The 19851-nt window shown below is 39.9% G+C and overlaps 1 protein-coding gene across 11 annotated transcripts in view; it reads left to right on the top strand.

Moving 5' to 3' along the window:
* The window catches only part of PTK2 (protein tyrosine kinase 2), a 262366-nt gene that overhangs the window by 113632 nt on the left and 128883 nt on the right, over positions 1-19851 (top strand). For all 11 annotated transcript variants that reach the window (XM_061172265.1, XM_061172261.1, XM_061172260.1 and 8 more), the window contains 3 exons: positions 2568-2655; positions 15224-15303; positions 17594-17656. In XM_061172265.1, coding sequence (XP_061028248.1) covers positions 2568-2655; positions 15224-15303; positions 17594-17656 — 231 coding nt within the window. The remainder of the gene's footprint in view (positions 1-2567; positions 2656-15223; positions 15304-17593; positions 17657-19851) is intronic.

Below are 19851 nucleotides of genomic sequence, written 5' to 3'. Positions count from 1 at the left end.
CCCCAGGCACCCTCTGGCCTCACGGCCTTTACACATTCTCCTCCCTGCACATAACTGCATAACTCCCTTCCTTACTTCCTTTAGATCTTCCTTCAGGTATCACAGAGTCAGAGTGTCCTTCACCAGTTCCCTTTATAAAATAGTACTTCATCATTTGTTACTCCCCTTATTTGGCTTATTTGCCTTATTTGCCTTTATCACATAATCTACCACCTCAAAGATACTTATGTGTTTGCTGTCTGGCTTCCACCACAAAAATAGAAACTTTTTGAAGGCTGGTACTTCGTGCCTGTTTTATTCACTAATGTCTTCCCAGCCTCTCGAATTGTGCCTGTAGATGATTGGTGCCGAAGTAAATCGTTGTTGAGTAATGACTGATGAGGTAGATAAACCGTCCAGATGGTTGTGATGATGTGCAGTGACGGCTCATTCACTTCTCCCGGCGTCCTGATGAGGAAATTGAGGCACAGAGAGGTGATGGCAGACAGTGAACAAGTGAGGGAGCCAGAATTCAGGCGCAGGCGGTCTTGATCCAGGGCCCACGTTCTCTCTGCTTCTTGTGGGGTTGTTGCTGATGAAAAGAAGTCATCTGGTTAAAATGCTTATCACAATTTCTGTCGTATCCTGAGTAGTCCCTAAACGTTAGTTGATATCGTCATCAGGATGCTAGATGTTAAGAGCGTGGAGGTGGAGCCAGGCTGCCAAATGTTTGACTTTTGGACCAGTTTTTTTTTTTTTTTTTTAATCATTAAAATGGAGTAACATTAATACCAAAGCCTCCTGCAGCCTGTTTGATCCTGGAGCTTCCAGCCTTGGAACTGGTTGCTTACTTTTGCCAGCATCGTTCTCCTGGTCTGCTGAATGTGAATAAGTACACTTTTGTTCTTTGATTATTATGTTGATTAAGAGAAATGGTGCATATAAGGTGCCTGGTAAGTCCTAAACTCAAAATAAATGAAACCTATTGTGCTTCTGTAAATAGTTGCCCAATATAAAATATCTGCAGTAAGTTATTGGAACTCCTTCAGAGAGCAAAAGTACAATGGAACCTCATTGTTTGGCAGTTGTGTATTTTAATAAGACGGACACTTAAAAATCTCAGCAGAACTTGTGTATGTGTATCTTGCATTTTTTCTACCCTTAATTGAACCAAAAGAATTGTACTGATTACTTTGCGTTATTTTCCCTGTGAGCCTAATACATTTTTAAAAGATCAGTTTATGAAACTTCTAGAAAAAATTCATATCTTTATAACCTTTGTGTAGGCAAATATTTTATAAACAAAACACTAAGATAATTTATTAAAAAGAAAAGGAATAAATAGGACTGCATAAAAATCACAAACTTTCTTCCTCAAAAGATACTGTTAAAAAGATTTTTAAAATAATTTTTAAAAGATACCATTAAAATAGTGAAAGGCAAGCCATAGAGTGGGAGAGGATATTCACTAAGCCTAACAAAGGCCTTACGTCCAGAACATGTAAAGAATACCTACAAGTCAGTGGTGGGGTGGGGGGGGATGACACAGATGACTCAGTAAAAAAGGGGCAAAAGCTTTAGCAGACACTTCACAAAAGAAGATAACCGAAAATGGTCAATTTTCAAATGAAGAAGTGCCCATCTGTGTTACTCATCAAGGAAGTACTAATTAAAACCACTGTGTGCTCTTGCTGTAAATATCAGAGGTCCTAAAATGAAAAGGTTAGAAGTACCAAGCAGAGGTGAGGAATAGTGGAACCGGAGCGCCCGTGCTGCTTGTGGGAGTGTACATTGATACTGCTCTTTACCTTTCTCTCTGGTCATATCTGCACTGCCTAAGGTGTGTGTTCGTTAGGATCCAGTGATGATGCTCCTGGTCTACATCCGGCAGAGATGTGTACATACGTTCACCAAAAGGCGTGCATGCGAGTGTTCATATGGGTGGACACACACATACACAGAATGAGGCACAGAGAGAGCATTCTGGTGAAATTCGTTTGTTTTGACCATTCTTGAAGTTTGGCTTCCTGAGCAAAATTACTTTTTTAGAGGAAGATAAAGAGTGCTCGTAACATTATTCTTAATAGCCCCAAGGTGGAAACTACTCAAACGGCCATCACAGTATTGTGGATGAATGATTGTGGTCTATCATACAGTGCAGGACTGTCAGCTGTGAGCAAACGGCAGTTACTGGATAGGGAGGAGTCTCACAAGCATATTGGTGAATGAAAGAAGCTGGACACGCGAGAGTACCTCCTGTGTGCCTCCAGGCATGCAGAGCTCGCCTCTGGGGAGTGGAAGGTGGTGCTGCCCCTGGGCAGTGGGGCTGGAGGGACTTCTGGGCACCCTCTGGGCTTCTCATCATGCTCTGTCTCCTGCAGAATCCTTGAGCTGTAGCATACCCACATGCACGTTTTTGTGCTGAAAAAGAAAACATTTACGTTGACAGATTAATTGATTATATTTTAACTTATTTTTAAAATGATATTTCAGAGTAATTGGCAGTGCCATACTCAAAATAATATTGTAGACTATGAATTGAGAAAATGACTTATTTCTAATTGCTTTATTTTGTTAATTTTTTTTAGATATGAATTGAGAATTCGTTATTTGCCAAAAGGATTTCTAAACCAGTTTACTGAAGACAAGCCAACTCTGAATTTCTTCTATCAACAGGTACAGGAGGATGCTTTAATAACACTTTTTTTCTTTGTTTCTTTGAATCCTATTTATTTCATGGTTTTATTTTAGAATTAGATTAAACCTAACATTTGGGAGAATATAAATTTGTCACCGTAGGGCAGTGAGATTCTTATAATTAGTAGGAAATTATGAATTGTTGACACTGTGAATTTTTGTATGCTTGGGCAAATCTTAAAAGATACTTCTTTTAAGTAGAGACAGGAAGTCCCAAGTGACACAACCATTGTTCTGTCTTTAATTCAAGTGTAATTATCATGCCTGAATATCAACAAATTTGTCAGATGTTTATTCAGAGCCAACTATACCCATATAATCTCAATAGCACTTTGCACAACAAAGCAGAATTGACTTTTTTACACTGAAAGGAGCTTTCTTTTTACCCCGTATTAGTTAGACAATAAATACTTGTGGCATAAATGAACCAAAACAGTTTTCCAATCAAATAAATGTTACTTGTAAGTATTTGTGAAGAGTTCAAAAAAAGTCTAATGAATATCAGCGAGACATTTGTACATACAATTTTGCAATTAAATACGCTGGGAAATTTTTTATTTTAGTAAAATTATTCATTAAATGTCTATTCGGGGTCAAGAATGCAGAAATTAATGACATAATCTGTACTTCTCAATTCCTCAGTCTAGTGGATTTCCTGTAAACAGCACCTTTGTGTTCAATCCTGTGCTGTTGGTAAGCACAAATGGTGTGGCCATGCCTGGGCAGAGGCGCTAACACAAGGGAGGTTTGGGGTCCAGGCGGCTCCCCTGCAAACTGTCCTTTAACGCAGCGGTCTCCAACATTTTTGGCACCAGGGACCGGTTTCGTGGAGGACAGTTTTTCCATGGACCGGGGAGGGGGGGATGGTTCAGGCGGTGATGTGAGGGATGGGGCGCCGCTCACCTCCTGCTGTGTGGCCCAGTTCCTAACAGGCCGTGGGCCCGTACCAGTCCGCGGCCTGGGGGTTGGGGACCCCTGCTTTAAGGAGTCTCCAGCTTTGTAGGTGAGGAAGAGAGGTACTGTAGAAAACATGGTGCATTTAAATCTGAGCTAAAATGATTTGAAAGGAAACGGGTGAGAGAGATGGGACCACATCATGTAAAGAGAGGGTTTTCGGTTTTCTCCTGCAGATAATTGGGAGCATTTATAGAATTTAATTAGCGAATGTCATGATCAGAATTTTTTTTTTAAATAAGACCGCCCTGATGTGATGGCCGTACCAGGGATGGATTGGGTCTTAAAAAGGCTGTAACCTAATGGGGGCTTGTCACCCATTTGGGCAGGAAGCTAGAAACCTGGGAGGTCCAACGGTGTGGTAGGAAGCAAATTTAGTGGATGGATTTGCTAGGACTAGAGACTGAATGAACTGGAGCATGAAAATGAAGAAGAAAGAGGCCGACGGCGTCAACCCAGGCACTCAGTGTCAGGAAGGAGAAAAGGTGGGTGGGATTCGGTAGGAGGGCCAAGTAGATGGTTTCATTTCCCTGTTGAGGTAAGTGGATATTCCTGCTTTTAAGATCCAACCTGTGAGAGCAGCATCCAGCTCTTGGGATGTTTTCTTGTCCGTGAAGTAGAAGTCATATAGGAAATGTAAGGTGTTAGGTGAGGTACTTGTGGGAACTTTTGAAGATTTATAATAATATGGAGTAGAATGGGAGACGGAATTGCGTTCAACGAAGCAGAGAGAAATCCTGTTTGGACTCCAGCTGAGCATGTGTGAGGCCTACTCATTACGGAGCGGTTTCAGTTTACAGGGTGCCTCTCTTCTACGTCCCTGCATCTGGCCCTCTAGCCGTCTGCCGAGCTTCGTATTTTGGTGAAGGAGGCGACAGAGTTTAGTTAACGGATGTATTTATATTGTATTCTTCTCTCTTGTAGATGGTCTATATCACTGGTATCTATAACTATATCTGTGACTCCTTTAGTGACATTGATTTCCAGGATGCATGAGATGGGCCTAAATAGCTCTCAGTTATTCCTTTTTATCATTTCTAGGCTAACCTAAAAGTTGGCAACTTTTATGTTCCTTTCACGCTGTTACTAGGTTGTCCTACTTTTTCCTTTCGGGAAACCTTGCTTCTATGTATATGATTAAAAGCTAGCACACGTACCAGTGTATCCCAGATTTTCTTTTACTAATAGGACGTATCTTACTGCAGTCTGTGATTCGGGTGAGTGGCCTCTATAAAGCCCGAGAAGTGTGAGGTGTCGTTAGCCCACAGACTGTTCCCGTTCTGCGTCTCACAGCTCTGTGACTCCAGGTGCCTCCCTTAGTTTCTTCACACGTAGGTATATAACACCTCCTGCATAGGGTCTTTATGTTGATTAAGTGAGGTCTGATTGTCTACCATATACCTGCCCAATAACACCTGGAATTTCAGTCTGTACGCAGTACCAGGCTTTTGAGGATTCAGCGTTTCCACTTGGGTGTCACAGTACAAACGTGAGCTGCACACTGTGGGACGGGACACACCTCTTCCTTCCCATGTGCTCTGTATGCAAACCTTCCAGCCCCTCCACCCCACCTTCTGCTTTCATCCATTTCTAGAATTTCTCTTCTTCAGCCTGTCCCCTTTTAAATTTTTTAAAATTGTTAAATCTTATGTTACAGTTTTAGAAGTCCAGAAAATATTCTAAAACATCACTTAAATTATCTCTGTCCTCATAATTACTTTCATTTTGTGTATGCTTTTATAATATCCTACCAAGTACTTGTAATTTAAAGGAAATAGAAGTGTGGTCATAGTAACACCTCTTTCCCGTGCTGATGGCCGGTGTTACTGCTTATCCAGGCCTATAACTAGTGAACTGCGGCTCTGTTCATGGGTATGGAAGTTGTGATGTTAAACGCTATTGTTTAAAACAGGCCATATAAAAAATAAAACGTGTAATATAGTTCCATTTATGTGAGAAAAATGTATATTTACCCTCATCTGACAAAGTTTTAGAAATAGTATGATTTTTGCATTGCTGCTTTGGCAAGTAATTTTATATTTATTTGACTTCTTGTGATAATCTTTCAGTGCAGAGTCTATCCTGGTCTATGCATGGAAGTTCTAGAACTAGAATTTATTTATTTATTTCTAGAACTATTAGAGGTGATCCAAACGTTATCCTACCCAGGCAGTACCCAACTTGGGAACAGATTTAATTTCAGTGTTGAAAAATCAGTTAGGAATTCAGAACTTCCTCCTGTTTAAACAAACATGCCAAAAAAAAAAGTATAAATAAAAAATTGGCCCTTCAGCTATTTATAGCCAAAGTCTTTTGAACTGAGAATGCAGCTGAAATATCTGTAAGAACTTGTGTGTGGAAATTTTCACCAAATTCTGAGAGAAATTATTTTATAAGGGCCTCAGAATTTGATGACACCCATTATTTAATTTTAAAGTTATTTAATATTTGATGCAGATATGTTAAGATGCATACACATATGCATACATATAATTTCACTGAATTCCAAGCTAAATTGATCCACTTTTAAGGGGCTCAGGTTTTGATGACATGTTTAGATTATGTAACATCTGATACATGTGTTCTTTAGTAAGGTGTGATACTTAATAATAAAATGAATACCTCTGACCCCACTGCCTAGAGGAAGAGAACATGCCTGATGTTTCCTGGTCCCATGTCCCTGTGACACCCCCCCCATCCCAACCCCTTCACTCCAGGCAGACAGCCATGGTCCTGAATTGTGTATTTATCATTCTCTTACTTTTGTTTGCTAGTTGTCACGTTTTACAGCATACGTGTGCACATCTCAATTCTGGCCTTAGGATAGAAGCTGACTCTAGCTCTCCCCTGAGCCCTCTGCATTCCGTCATTAGTCTGAGTAGGTTTTTTGGTTTGGTTTTGTTTGTTTGTTATTCAGCTCATAGAAGCTTTTCAGAAGACTTTAAAAAATATTTTATTCAGCATTTTTAGTTGTTTTCAGTGAGCACTGTGGCCAGGACATTGGGTCCACTGTGTTGGTAGAAATGGAAGTGATCACATAGGGCTTTAAAATTTTATCCCTTTTGGTTCATTTCCACAATAATTTGCACTTTGGTTCATTTGAACTCGTTCAGACTTTTTGGACTTGTTTCATCGTCTTGCATGTTGAGATTTTGCCAGGGGTTCAGCTTTGCTTGAGTGAACGTGTCTCCTCTGGCTGTGCAGTGAGCTCGGTAGATAACCATCAGTTTGAGATTGTTCATTGTGCTGTTCGCAGCTCCTGCGTCTCTGTTCTGTCTTCCTGCTTGAAGGATGGTGTTGCTGGGAGAACCGCTATTCTGCTTCAGAACCACGTGGGAGTCGTTCTCCCTCAGAACTTCGGCGGTGTTCTCTGCTGTGTACGATCCCTCTGGCTGCTGTTGAGAAATGGCTGTCGTAGTCTATTTTGTAGGTCATCTGTCTCCTCTCTCTGGGTGACTTTAAGACCCTTACTTGTCCTCAGTGTTTTGCAGTTTTATTACAAACTAGGGGGGATTCCCACTTATTTTTCCTGCTTGATCTGTGTTGTGTGGCCAGGACCTCTGGGTTCCTGTCCTTTTAATGGGTCCTGGAGATGTCTTCGTTGGCGTCTGCTCAGATACCGCCTTTTCTCCCTTCTTAGTTATTCCTCCTGAGATTTCAGTTGAGATCTCCATCAGAACTTCTCAGACTGTATCTATTGACGCCTCTTTTTTGTTCTCAACTCCTGTCTCCCTGAGATCTGGATTCACATAAATCTCTCAGATCACCAACCCTCCTCAGCTGTGGCCAATTTGATGTCTAGTGCATTTGTTGGATTTTTTTTTTTTTTAAGTTTTATCTCTCCCCCCACCCCCCGTTCTTCAGTCTGCCAGGCCATCTTTTATGGCCCTTATTATTAACTAATTTTTCTGCTCCCTCCTTTTTTTTATCATTTCCGATGGGGTTGATGTCTCTATTCTGAATCCGAATTGTAACATCTGGAGTCTGTGGGCTTTACATCTGTTAGTGGTGACCTACACTGACTCTTATTCACAGCGGCTTGTTTTCTTGCATGTTTGTTACGAGCCTAGCATTTTGTTGAACTTCATGTGTGGGAATCTTGAGGGTCTACGTTGGGGAATAGTGAATACTCCTGAGTGTTATCTGTTATTTCTGTTTTAGAAGAATCAGTATTTTTATTACTTTGGTTCTTTTATCAGGATAGAAGCAAAAGAATTATGTTTAGATTTCCTCTATACTAGTTCCATCCCATGAAAGAGAAAGAAAACCTATAATAAACTACCTTAATTTTATTATTCCTTATTTTGAAATTTCACCCAATCCCACTACTCATCATGCCCCTTGTTTGGATGGAGTCATGAGGAAAACAACATGTCAGTGGGTGTATTGAGCGTTGGGTTCCTGGTGGGAGATGATTCTGTGGATGCACATCGTTTCATTCAAAGATGTCCTAAATGTGTGACTACCAGTGTGACATGCCACAGATGACTCACTAAATGTTTTTGACCCATTTTAGAATATTCTGAAAGATATTAATCAGCACACTCTAAAAATAAACTAGAATCTTGTTATAACCCTATTCACTGTAGAGCAGGCGTCTAAAAAAATAATTTTTGATGCCAAAGCTAATGGCTTATTGTAAAGCAAGAAAAGTATGTTTTGCCTTGAAGTTGAATTTTGCCTTTGCCATATAACATTTTATTCTTCTTTATCTCTCTGATTTGTTAAAGGTGTATTTGATTGGCAACCTTTTGCAAATAGTAGTGGCCGTTAGTTTGAAGGGCTCTGTCCATGTTTAGTCAAGAAGTTGTCGTATTAACTAAATGTGCGTCGATGATGCTGAACTTGTGTAGGACCCATTTGGTACCACTGACATTTTCAGCTTCTGAGATGCCTGTGTCTGACATGAGGTTGTCACTGTTTTCTCCTACAAATATATTAGGATTTAAAATGAGTATATCCATCGGTTTGCTCTTAAAAAACATTAACTGTAACATAATTCGTGGTTTATTTGACAAAAAAAGTTCCAGTGGGAAGCTGAAGAAGACATTGAGTCCAGCACCCTAACTTTATGGTTTGGAACCTAAACTGCAGAGATGTGTGAGGGGCCAGGGCACACTTATATTTTGTTGGTCAATCTTTCTGTTATTTTACTCCAATTTTTTATTTTTACATGTTTTTATTTAGATAATTATATTATCAGAAATGATTTCTTTAACTGTAGTTTCTTGGCCATAAAGCTTTCTGTCAGTTAAAACATTTTGAAATGGAAGCTCCAAGTGGGAAAGTTTAGTTTAAAACCTGACATTTTCAATGTGGGAATTATTAGCTGTCCTTTTCCAGAAAGAAGTTAAAATTAAATATAGGTCTAAGTCTGATTCATTAGAAGATACATTTTCTGTACTTCTTTAATAGATTTAATAATGTACCTTTTTTTTCTCCTTTTCCACTCCTGTATGGTTTTGGTGATTCAAAAAGTTTTATGGTTAATGAGGACTTAGGTAAACTCTGTCATATTTATACTGTTCAACCCATAGTTTTTTGTTCATCCTTCTCTGTAAAAGACTTCAGAAATGGGAGGCAGAAATGGTCAGTCTCTCACAGTCACTCTTCCCTGCTGCTATTTTAAGTTTGCCTTTAGTCTACCTCAGGGCCTTGGGCAGATTCTTTCTTTGGTAGAAATACTGCTGTCTCAGGATCGCCAACACCACCCTCAAGTTCAGTCGTTCATCAGAAGGATTTACAGGACTCAGAGGTTGTTATATTTCTGGTTTTAGTTTATTATAGCAAAAGGATACAGAGGAAAGGCAGCAAAGGGAAGGGGTCTGCGGGGTGATGTCCAGAGGAAATTAAGTGGAAGCTACCCCGGGTCCCTCCCAGGGGAGTCCCATGGCGCAGCACGTGATATGTGACAGCAGGTGCAGAGGTTCGCCGGCCTGGGACCCTGCTGAGCTTGGGCGTTGAAGGTTTTTATCAGGCTCCATCTCCTGGGCGTACAACACCTGTGTGACCTCAGGCAGTCAGGCTCCAGGCCCCAGGGAGGAAGCAGGTGTTCATCATAATCACATTGTACATATAAATTCTCCAGTCAGACTGGTACTGTGTGGCCCGAGGCTTCAGGTGGGCAAAGGCACTCTTATCAGAACATTTCAGGAGTTCAGGTTCCAGGAGGCCAAGAGCCAGTCATAATCTTGGGAATGTGTAGGGTTTGAGCAACCCAGGCCTGCTGAGTTAACATTTTTCTGCATGACTCCTCTTTCCTTTCCTGGACTTAGATCATTTCTATTCATTTGGTAACTCTTTTTTTTTAAAATTGAAGTATAGTTGATTTACAATGTTGGGTTAGTTTCTGCTGTACAGCACCGTGATTCAGTTACATATATATATATATTCTTTTTCATATTCTTTTCCATTGTGGTTTATTACAAGATATTGAATATAGTTCCCTGTGCTATACAATAGGACTTTGTTGTTTATTTTGTATGTAGTAGTTTGTATCTGCTAATCCCAAACTCCTAATTTATGCCTCCCCCCCCCCTTTCCCCTTTGGTAACCATAAGATTGTTTTCTATGTCTGTGATTAACTCTTAATTTTAAGCAGTGTTTTCTATGTAAAGCCTTCCATGACACCTGTACATTTCTCATTTAACATCTGATTTTTTAAAATATTTTAAAATTAGTTTTACTGAGGTATAATTTTACATACAATAAGAATCACCAACTTCAGTGTACAGCTCAGTGAGTTCTGACAGATGTGTATAGTCGAGCAGTTTCTATTACAATCATGATATAGTACAATATAAAAATAGGGAAATTGACATTGACACAATACTACTAAGTAGACTACAGATCATGTTCAGATTTCACCAGTTTTTACGTGCACTCGTGTGTTTGTGTGTAAGAGTGTGTGTGTAGTTCTATGCAGTTTTATCGTAGGTACAGATGGATGTGACTACTACTGTAATGAAGACACAGAACTGTCTCACCAACACAGAGAAGCTCCCTGGTGCTGCTTGGTCACAGCCTGCCCCTCCCCTAAGCCCTGGCAGTCACGGGTCTGTTGTCTGCACGTTGTATTTCCCTGTTATTATCTGTTGCCCCCACTAATAGAGTGTGCCGTTCAGTGAGAGCAAACGTGAAGTCTGCCTTCACCATTGTGTCCACAACACAGTAAGACATGGGTTTTAGGTACCTAATTGATTCTCTCGAATGACTTATTAGTGATGATTGAGTTTTAATGCTAATGCCCTGATGTTCAAAAATTTGGATGAGATTTATTAGAAGATGTCAAAAAAATCCAAGAAACAAAGGAACTATATGCCTTTGGAATTTGAGAAATCACATTGGTTTGTGTGTGTGCGCGTGCACTCTCAGCATTAGGTCTTCTTTTTAAAAATTGATGTGATTCTTCAAGTACCTCTACTATATTTGTGGTTACTTTTCCATTATATATGGACAAGAAAAAGGAAACGATGGAAACACTTCTTGTCATACAGGTTTTCTAGCTTTGGTCATCTCCTTTTATAGTCTGTTCTCAATGTAACATCCAGAGCAGTCCTTTTCCAATCAAAATTTACCCACCATTATGTCCCTGTAAATTCCATATACAAGTTTTATTCACTGCTGTATCTTGGCACATGGTAGGCATTCAGTAAATATTTGTTGAATGAATACCTGTTAAATGCTATGTTAAATGACTTACTCAGTTGTGGAAAAAGCATTTGACTCAGTAAGATAGCATAATTCTTTAATTTATATATTTTTATAGCTCACGTACGCAAGAGAAAATCAAGGAGTTTGTTTTAATTGAGAACTGCCATTGGGTTCCTTCTGCATACAGACACTCCACTCTGTGATCTCACAGAACTCAGGGAGGAGTGCCTGCCAGTTGAGCCAACTTGGCCGACTGCCTCGGATCCCTCAGGTGGTGTATGATGTAGATGGTTATATACACATTTGTCTGCCCTCAGCCCCATTTTCTTTACACACACTATCGAGGACTTTCAGGTCTATTTGATAAATTCATGTAGCTGACAGAATATTCAGAAGAGACCAAAACAAGGCAAAAGATCTCATGTGGTAGCCAAAGCATTGACTTGGCATATGGAATAAATTATGGAGCAATTTAGGATTAGTACTTTTATTGGAGATGTGAGTGGTTTTTATATTAAAACCTGTGCTTTAGTTCTATTGCAGAATAAGGTGAAAAAACTCATGAATGTAAATACAATACTTGCCCACAGAAGGAAGTCCAGATACATCCTATTTTTTAAGCAGGAATTTGACATCAATATGGAAACAAATTAATTTAATAAAACAAAGAACAACATTCAGAGATCTTTGCTTGAAAGGCTCTTGGAAATTTGCTGGATTTGGAGTTAATAAACAGTAGTAATCCATGGTATAAAAAAGAATACAACACAATGACAGTGGTAAAACAAACTGGGGCATGCATGTGAAGCCGTCATGTTAGATCCTGGGGCTACCAGGGTTATGAGCTGTGGTCCTTACTGGTCATTAATCTTCCTTCTAGTGGAGAATGCCTACACTTTCTGAGAGTTCACAAGAAGGTATAGGAACACACTGAAGCTTGAGTTATGGGGGTCAGTGGATGGGTTTTTGAGTTTTAACTTTAACGCTTGCTGTGTGACCTTGAGTACGTTAACTTTGAGTAATTAAGCTTTCTGGTTTTTATGTATAAAAGAGGACTAAGGCCTATCTTGAAGAGTTATTGTACAGACTATAAATAATGTATCTAAAACAGCATAATACCTAACCCCTGGAATAATAAGTAGCTCCTCTGCTATCATCTTCATTCTTTTTAGGTTCTTTCTAAGGCTCTTAATTGGGGATTATAGTAGGGTCCAACTCACAGTGATGTTGTGAATATTAAATGAGAGTTATGTATAAATCTGTCTGACTTGGCAATGTGAGTATATTTACTGTAAGCAACTATATAGCTATATATACGCACACTTAAATGTTCAATAAATTGCATTTATTTCACAAATGAAAGCATGAAAGTCAGAAATGTTTTATAAAGAAATGAACACTGAGTGTTAAAAACCCTACATTTTGAAGAAAATTGCATGAGCCCAACATCAGGACGTGATGTGCACAGTGGTTCAGAGAACACCCCCTCTGGAGCCTGGGTGACAGGGACCTTGCGGGGGGGTTGCTCTCTGTCCTCACAGAGGGCAGCTGCCACAGGGTGGGGTAAGGAAGAGGGGAGGGTCTGCTGAGATGGCTGGTTCCATCGTGGATCAACACACTTGGCAGAAAACATGGATCACCGCACACAGTGAATGGGCCTCAGGCCGTAGTCGTACAGCTCTGAGTCAAGAGTAGTAGATTGTTGCTGTAAGAAAAACAATTCTCAGAACTTTTAAGTCATGTTCATAAATAAAGGGATTTTCCATAAAGATCGTTAAGTTAATTTTCTCTTTTTTTTCATTTTTGCAACTAATATGAATTTGGTTTTGATGACTGAATAAAGCATGTGATTACATTTTTCCACCTTTGAATAGTGTTTAAATATTATAGTAACTAACCTTAAGATAGTTTTGTAATGATGCATTTTCCTCAACATGTAATTGCTGTTCTGCTCTGGTTGCTTCAAAGTCTGCACCACACCATAAGCTAAGATCCACTGAATGCTTCAGTCAGAACAACTGTGGTGTTTCTCTAACTCACATAAATACAGTCTTTATTTATCTCTCCATTTTTGTGTTTAGTAATAAACCTACTTAAGATGCAAAAAAGTTTTAAAATTTGTATTTATTTTTTGCTGTAGAGGAGAAAGAGCCAATTGAAGTGTAAACAGAGTGATTCTAGAATCAAAGCTTTTTACTTAATTTAGTGGGTTGAATAATTCAGTTCTATTGAATCAGTCTTAAATGCCTGCTATATTTAAGGAATAGAAATTACTATTGCTTGTGACTCTTATGGAAAATAACATTTACACACAGAGGTATCCAAACCCTAGTTTGATGACTTTATTCTTTCATTCATTTGCTCAGTCTTCAGTCAGTCAGTGTTTATGGACCACCTAGGTAGAGGTGCTAATGCAGAAAATAGAGCAAAGGTTTCAGAGGAAATGGCGTTTAGATCAGAAATAGATCACTGCTGGCTGAGCGGGCATCGCCCCCATCCTGAGAGGAGTGAGTAGGTGAGCACACATGCCCCTCAGGTCATAGGTTCTGGTACGTTAAAGAGGGCATCCCCGTCTGAAGACTTTTATTTTCTCTGTAAGAAAGAGATGTGGCTGGTTGACTGGAGAAAGTGTGAATCAGTGTGTTGCCAAGCTTCCTAGGCAGGCATTGCTGAATTTCCAAGCAGTCTCAGGCGATCGTTTGAGGTTTGTCGTCATGAACGTAAAGCGAAGCACAGAGCAGAGTTTCTCCAGTTGCTCAGCAATAAGCGTGGAGAAGGAGGTGGGTGGCTGGTTTCAGTATTTGTTGGTCTGGCCAGGGAATTAAAATAACGGGAAGAAGGAGGTTGGGAGGTTTGGGGGTCTTTTCAAGGGAAGGTTATGAACTATCACTATAAGGTTGGCAGAGTAGTTAACTTGGGACTAGAAATCTTTTGAACAAGTGAACTGACAGGCTAGGTAGCAATAGTTGAAGAACAGGATCTGTGGAGTTTTTCCTAGGGCAGAGGTCAACATACTTTTTTTGTGAAGGACCAGAGAGTAAATATTTTAGGGTTGAGGGTCAAGAGGCCAAATGGAGGGGAGGGTATTATGAAATACTTATATAACAAGAGACAAGACAGATTTCCACGGAGTTTTGTATTGGTGAAATTCATAATGTAATAATTGAGTGCAGTTTTTTTGTAATACAGGTCTACTAATGAGAGGAGCAGAGTTCCTTTTTGGGGGAGGAGTAACATTTCACTTAATCGAGGTTCAGAATGAGTGCTCCCTGTCATCAAAATCAATTGCAGATCTTGATCTCTTGATGCTGAGCTGTGAGATTTTACATATTTCATCTTTGAAAACATCTTCACACTGATAAGTGCTCTCGGATACTGACATCAGCCCCTCACAGTCATTGGTTGGAAGGCCTTTGCGCAATTTGTTAGATCCTTCTCTTTATATCACACTTCAAGCATGTTGTCACTTTGCAGATTAATCACTTATAGTCGATGGTTAGGTGGAAGCACATCAGTTGCAGGATTAAATGGATTTTGAAATAATGTTAGTTTTCTTTGCCTTTGCATTGAGGTCCAAAAAATGGTGCTGGGACTGTAGTTTGAGTTCAGAAAATACAGCCACCGCAAATTTGCCTGGAAATGGAGATCTCCCTTCTTGTTTTCCCTTTGACAACATGGAGGGTAGAAAGCAGCTTGATGTTACTGTGATTCAGATGATGTTTAAGTGCTCATAGATCATATATGTTCTTCATAAAGGAAGACTGTTTGACTCTTTAACTATTCTTTGGTATTACTCATTTTATATCCAGCATCTAGCGTGATTATTGACACAGTGTGTATAAAGCATGTAAATGGCACCCAGTAAACATTTACTTAATGACTAAGTTTAAAACATATTCTCTTACAACAACATTATTTTACCCTTTCCTTTTTACTGTAGGTGAAGAGCGATTATATGTTGGAGATCGCTGATCAAGTGGACCAGGACATTGCTTTGAAGCTGGGTTGTCTAGAAATACGGTAAGGGGGTAACTAGACATTGAGGTCTTCATTCAACAATGTTTTCTGTTATTTTTTCTAGGTATTTTCCTTTCCTGATAAAGATTATCAATAAAATACTGAATAAAACTTGAGTAAAATTTGAAAATATTCTGAATTATGTTGACATTGCTAATTTTAGAATCTTTTTAAATATTATATTTAGAATTGAATGATTTATAAGAGTACAAGTATGTAAGCAAGTCTAAGGCTGAGCTCCCCAGTAGAACCTTCTGTGATGAAGGAAATGTTCAGTATCTGTGAGATCCCATGTGCCAGCCACTAGCCAAGGTGGATACTGAGTACTCAGATGTGCAGCGTGGTTTAAATTTGAACATAAATAGCCATATATGTCTAATGGCTGCCATTATGGGGGATGGGAAACTAAGAATGTATTTCTTATTTCTGATAACATTTGTCACCATTTGTCATATATTCTGTGCCACCATTTAAAACTTTGAGTGAAAGAAATATTTTACCTTTGTCAGGTATAATTTTAATTAAAATTTACCCCGGCTTGTGGCTTCCCTGGTGGCACAGTGGTTAAGAATCCGCCTGCCGATGCAGGGGACACGGGTTCGAGCCCTGGTCTGGGAAGATCCCACATGCCATGGAGCCACTAAGCCCGTGTGCCACAACTACTGAGCCTGTACTCTAGAGCCCGTGAGCCACAACTACTGAAGCCCCTGCACCTAGAGCCCGTGCTCCGCAACAAGAGAAGCCACCGCAATGAGAAGGCTGTGCACCGCAACAAAGAGTAGCCCCCGCTCGCTGCAACTAGAGAAAGCCTGCGGCAACAACGAAGACCCAGCGCAGCCAAAAAAAAAAAAAAAAATTTACCCCAGGCTGCTAGTTTAAGATGTGTTGGTTAAATTAGCTAAAATTTGATTACGTGTACTCAAAACAGTTAGTGATAATTTTCCCGAGAGATCACTGTTTTTTATATTATATAAGACTATCAAATAACGGTTCCTACAAGGACCCAAAGATCATTAAGTATAACTCTCAACTCTTCATTAAAATTTGTTTTCAACCTTAATTATATATCCCAGTAAAAAAAAAAAAGCCATCTCTCACTGGTCTCTTCCTGTTCCTGGCCTTTACAGTTTTTGCTTGGGAAGCAAACTTGGCACTCTTTCCTTCCCACAGACAATGCTGTGATGTATTGCTTGGAAGAGGGGTCCAGAAGCATTAGGTCCCACGCGAATGGCATGCGTGCCTCTCTGGGTTCCCCTCCCACTCTGGCCTCTCCATTTATGTTTATCCTTCTCCTCCTCTCCCCTGTTTGAGGTCACTGATTTTTGAACTCTGAAGGAAAAACTTGACAAAGTAGTCACCCGTCCAGCTACCCTTCCCAGACTCCTCCCCCACATAAATTGAAAACAGGAGAACAAATTAAGTGATCCTTTTTGGGCCCTTTAAAATTTTTTGTCGAAATCTAGTACTTTCGATTTTAAGTAGGCCAAAGAAAAAGTCAAACAAATTTAAAAAGCAAAACCCATATTCATGTTATTACAGACAAGTTTGAAACAGTCTTGTTGATTACACATTCTCCTGGGAAATCACTTCAGATGATTTGTAATATCTGTGTGTTCCAAAGCAGCTCGAGCTAGACCTTGTCCCTTTGTGAGATAACTGTGTACACGCAGAGAATCCCACCCACTTGGGGCAGATTTTGCAGAGAAAGGACTTGGTTCCAGTAAGACCTGAAATTGCTTGAACATGTAACTTGGAATAAGAGGTACAATTCAGACTGTGAACACTCCGCGAGATAGGCCGCACTTCTCTGCAGCGCCTGGCGCCCGTTACCTGGACTAGCCCACTGCGATGATCCTGCTGCGGGTCCCATACTGTTTCCGTGGTAACTGTGGGTCTTCCCAGGAGCAGGTGGGGTGCGCACCGGCCACAGGGGCAGCCTGGGGTTCCTGGCACTGTCCCTTGAGGAAAGGCCAAGTACAAGTAGCGAATGTAGCTGATCTCTTTTACAGCTGGAATCTGGTTTCTCATTTTGCAAAGAGCCAGACCTGCTTCACATCAAAAGGGAACGTGAGATTGTTCAGTAGAGATACGGTCTGTGTTAACTGATTTATGCTGCATTAGGATGTAGGAAAAATGCTGCGAATCAAATTTGTTCTTTATTCGTTGTTTATCAGAATGTTTGTGGCTTAGCCGCGTAGTAGTTAGATACCCCCCTTTCACAGTTTTTAATCATTTAACATCGCAGACATTCCCAATACCAATCTATGAGTGTGTGTATCTTCTCTGCTTTTAGGCGGTCGTACTGGGAGATGCGGGGCAACGCCCTGGAGAAGAAGTCTAACTATGAAGTATTAGAGTAAGTGCGGCACGTCCAGGCGCTGCCTGCAAGCATTCAGAGCTAAGTCACTTTTCAAACTGTAGATTTTACTGGTTTGTCTTTACTTAAAACTTAATATTAAATCTGAAACACTACTGGTTCTAAAACTTTTATATCCGGAAGAGGAAAGTTTTATTAAGAAATGAATTCTTGGTGACGTTGTGTTAGCAAACATTTAAATTTGTTGATCAATGTCGTAAGGTTAATATTCTTTGGCATGTTAACACATAAATAATAAACTTTTCTGTCTCTGTAGATTTAACCATATTGGGATGGAGTTTCACTTCTAATTTATATTGAACTATGAAATTGTTATTATTTATATTCTCTTTATAAGTTTATTAGGGTTTTTTTTCCCTTAGTTAAAAAAAAGTGGAAAGATGGGAGTTATTTGTTGCTCATGTATCAGAAAATTTAGGATAACTGAATATTTTTCCAATAGTGAAGTTAACAGTCGTTAGACTATTACATTAGAGTATTTAAAATGCATATAAGACAAAGTGGGGCTTATGTCTTGGGAGGCGGAAAGTTCTGCACTTTATCTGTTGATAATTAATTCAGCAAAAAAATCACTGATATTTGTTATTTCCAGCTTTATTTTCATTAGCAATGGTGCAACTTTTTGCCAGCACTTTTCCTGGCCATATTATTACTGAAATTCTTGTGCTATTTGGAAGATGTTAACTACAGTGAAGTAAAAGGTTGTCCATAAGTACTCTGCGATAATAGAGACTTGACATGGCTTTGGATTTTATTTGGACTTTCCGGGTCAGCCCAACTGCTGTCACACTGTGAAAGTATAATATCCCACCATTTTGAAAACAAGATTTTACAGGGGAGGTATGGTCATTTGAAAATAAAAGTAGAAGTAAATATTTGGGGGAATTAGTTATGGAGCAGGTCCGACCATTTGCACTAATAACTGGTGGTAGACGTGATAGTTATTTTGCAGTCACACAAGCCTCCTTTGTCCCAATTGTGACAAGTGAGGTAGCGCCCTGGGCAGCCTGTCTCGTTGCGGCGCGGATTCATCCCTTGATTTCTGGACCTACTGTATTAGCATAATGTAAGTTTCGTGACAGTGTGCAGCGTATAAGGCACTCACTAAATATTTGTGGTTGTGTGTTTATGGACACATCCATCACATAATGTTGTGCCTCTTAACAGATTAAATAAGGATAAAACACGGAGTTGTTAGAGTTGAATGAAAACTTTTAGAGATCAACTGGGATATCTTAGTAGGCAGAATTATTTTAAGTAGAATTTTCCCTGCCCTTCAGCTGACAGCATAGAAGCAACAATACCATTAATAACATTAAAAAAAAAAACAAAAAAAACTAACATTCACTGTGGTTTAGGTGGTTTAGGTTTTTGTTGAAAACTGCCACATTCCTCAGCCTGAAAGACTCTTCCTACTGCTTAAAATACAAATTACCAGAATCAGAGGAATCATTGAAGGTCTTGTCTCAGGTACATGCTAAGTTTGTTCTCATTTCAAATGGAGGTTTTTGAAAAATAGGAATATTTGAAAAATATCCATTTGTTTGTTTATTCGTTCATTTAACAAAGATTATTGAGCATCTACTGAGTTCTTGGCAGCTAAGTGCTAGAGATGCAGAAGTGGATAATCCAAAGTTTTCACCCTCAGGAAGCTTACAGCTGGAAGGGAGACTCTCAGACAGTAAGCAGAGTTGTAAAATAATATAGTAGGAGCTGAAGTAGAAGCTTCTAGAGGGTGTGTGTGGGGTGGTACTCCATGTCTGATGTCTGATGGGAGATGTTGTCTAGCCTGAGTGGTGGAGAAGGAGCGTGGGCAGGCGGGGGCTGCTGCTCGGGAACCAGCCAGCCCCGGGAGAGAGCGCAGCATTTGCGAAGACACAGAAACGTGGATGTCAGTTCACTGCGGGTAGAACACCTTGCCCATGGGGGAGGGCGGGGGTGTGTGTTGTAAACAGCTCCAGGCGTTCTGACACGGCCTCCAGAGGACTCGGTCCTGAGCCTGAGCCGTGATGACTCAATGAACCAGGTCCGTGACAGGAGGAGCTTTGTGATGGAGAATTCCATATTCCCAAATTGGAATGATATTAAAGAAAGTTAAAAATGGAAGTAGGGAACCCAGAAACTGTTGCATCTTTTCTTTCTCCTGGAGCAAGAATGAGGCTCTGACGTGGACT

The sequence above is a fragment of the Eubalaena glacialis genome, chromosome 17 (assembly GCF_028564815.1).
Source record: "Eubalaena glacialis isolate mEubGla1 chromosome 17, mEubGla1.1.hap2.+ XY, whole genome shotgun sequence".
In the NCBI taxonomy this organism is placed as follows: domain Eukaryota; kingdom Metazoa; phylum Chordata; class Mammalia; order Artiodactyla; family Balaenidae; genus Eubalaena; species Eubalaena glacialis.
This window is presented reverse-complemented; position numbering and strand designations above follow the sequence as displayed.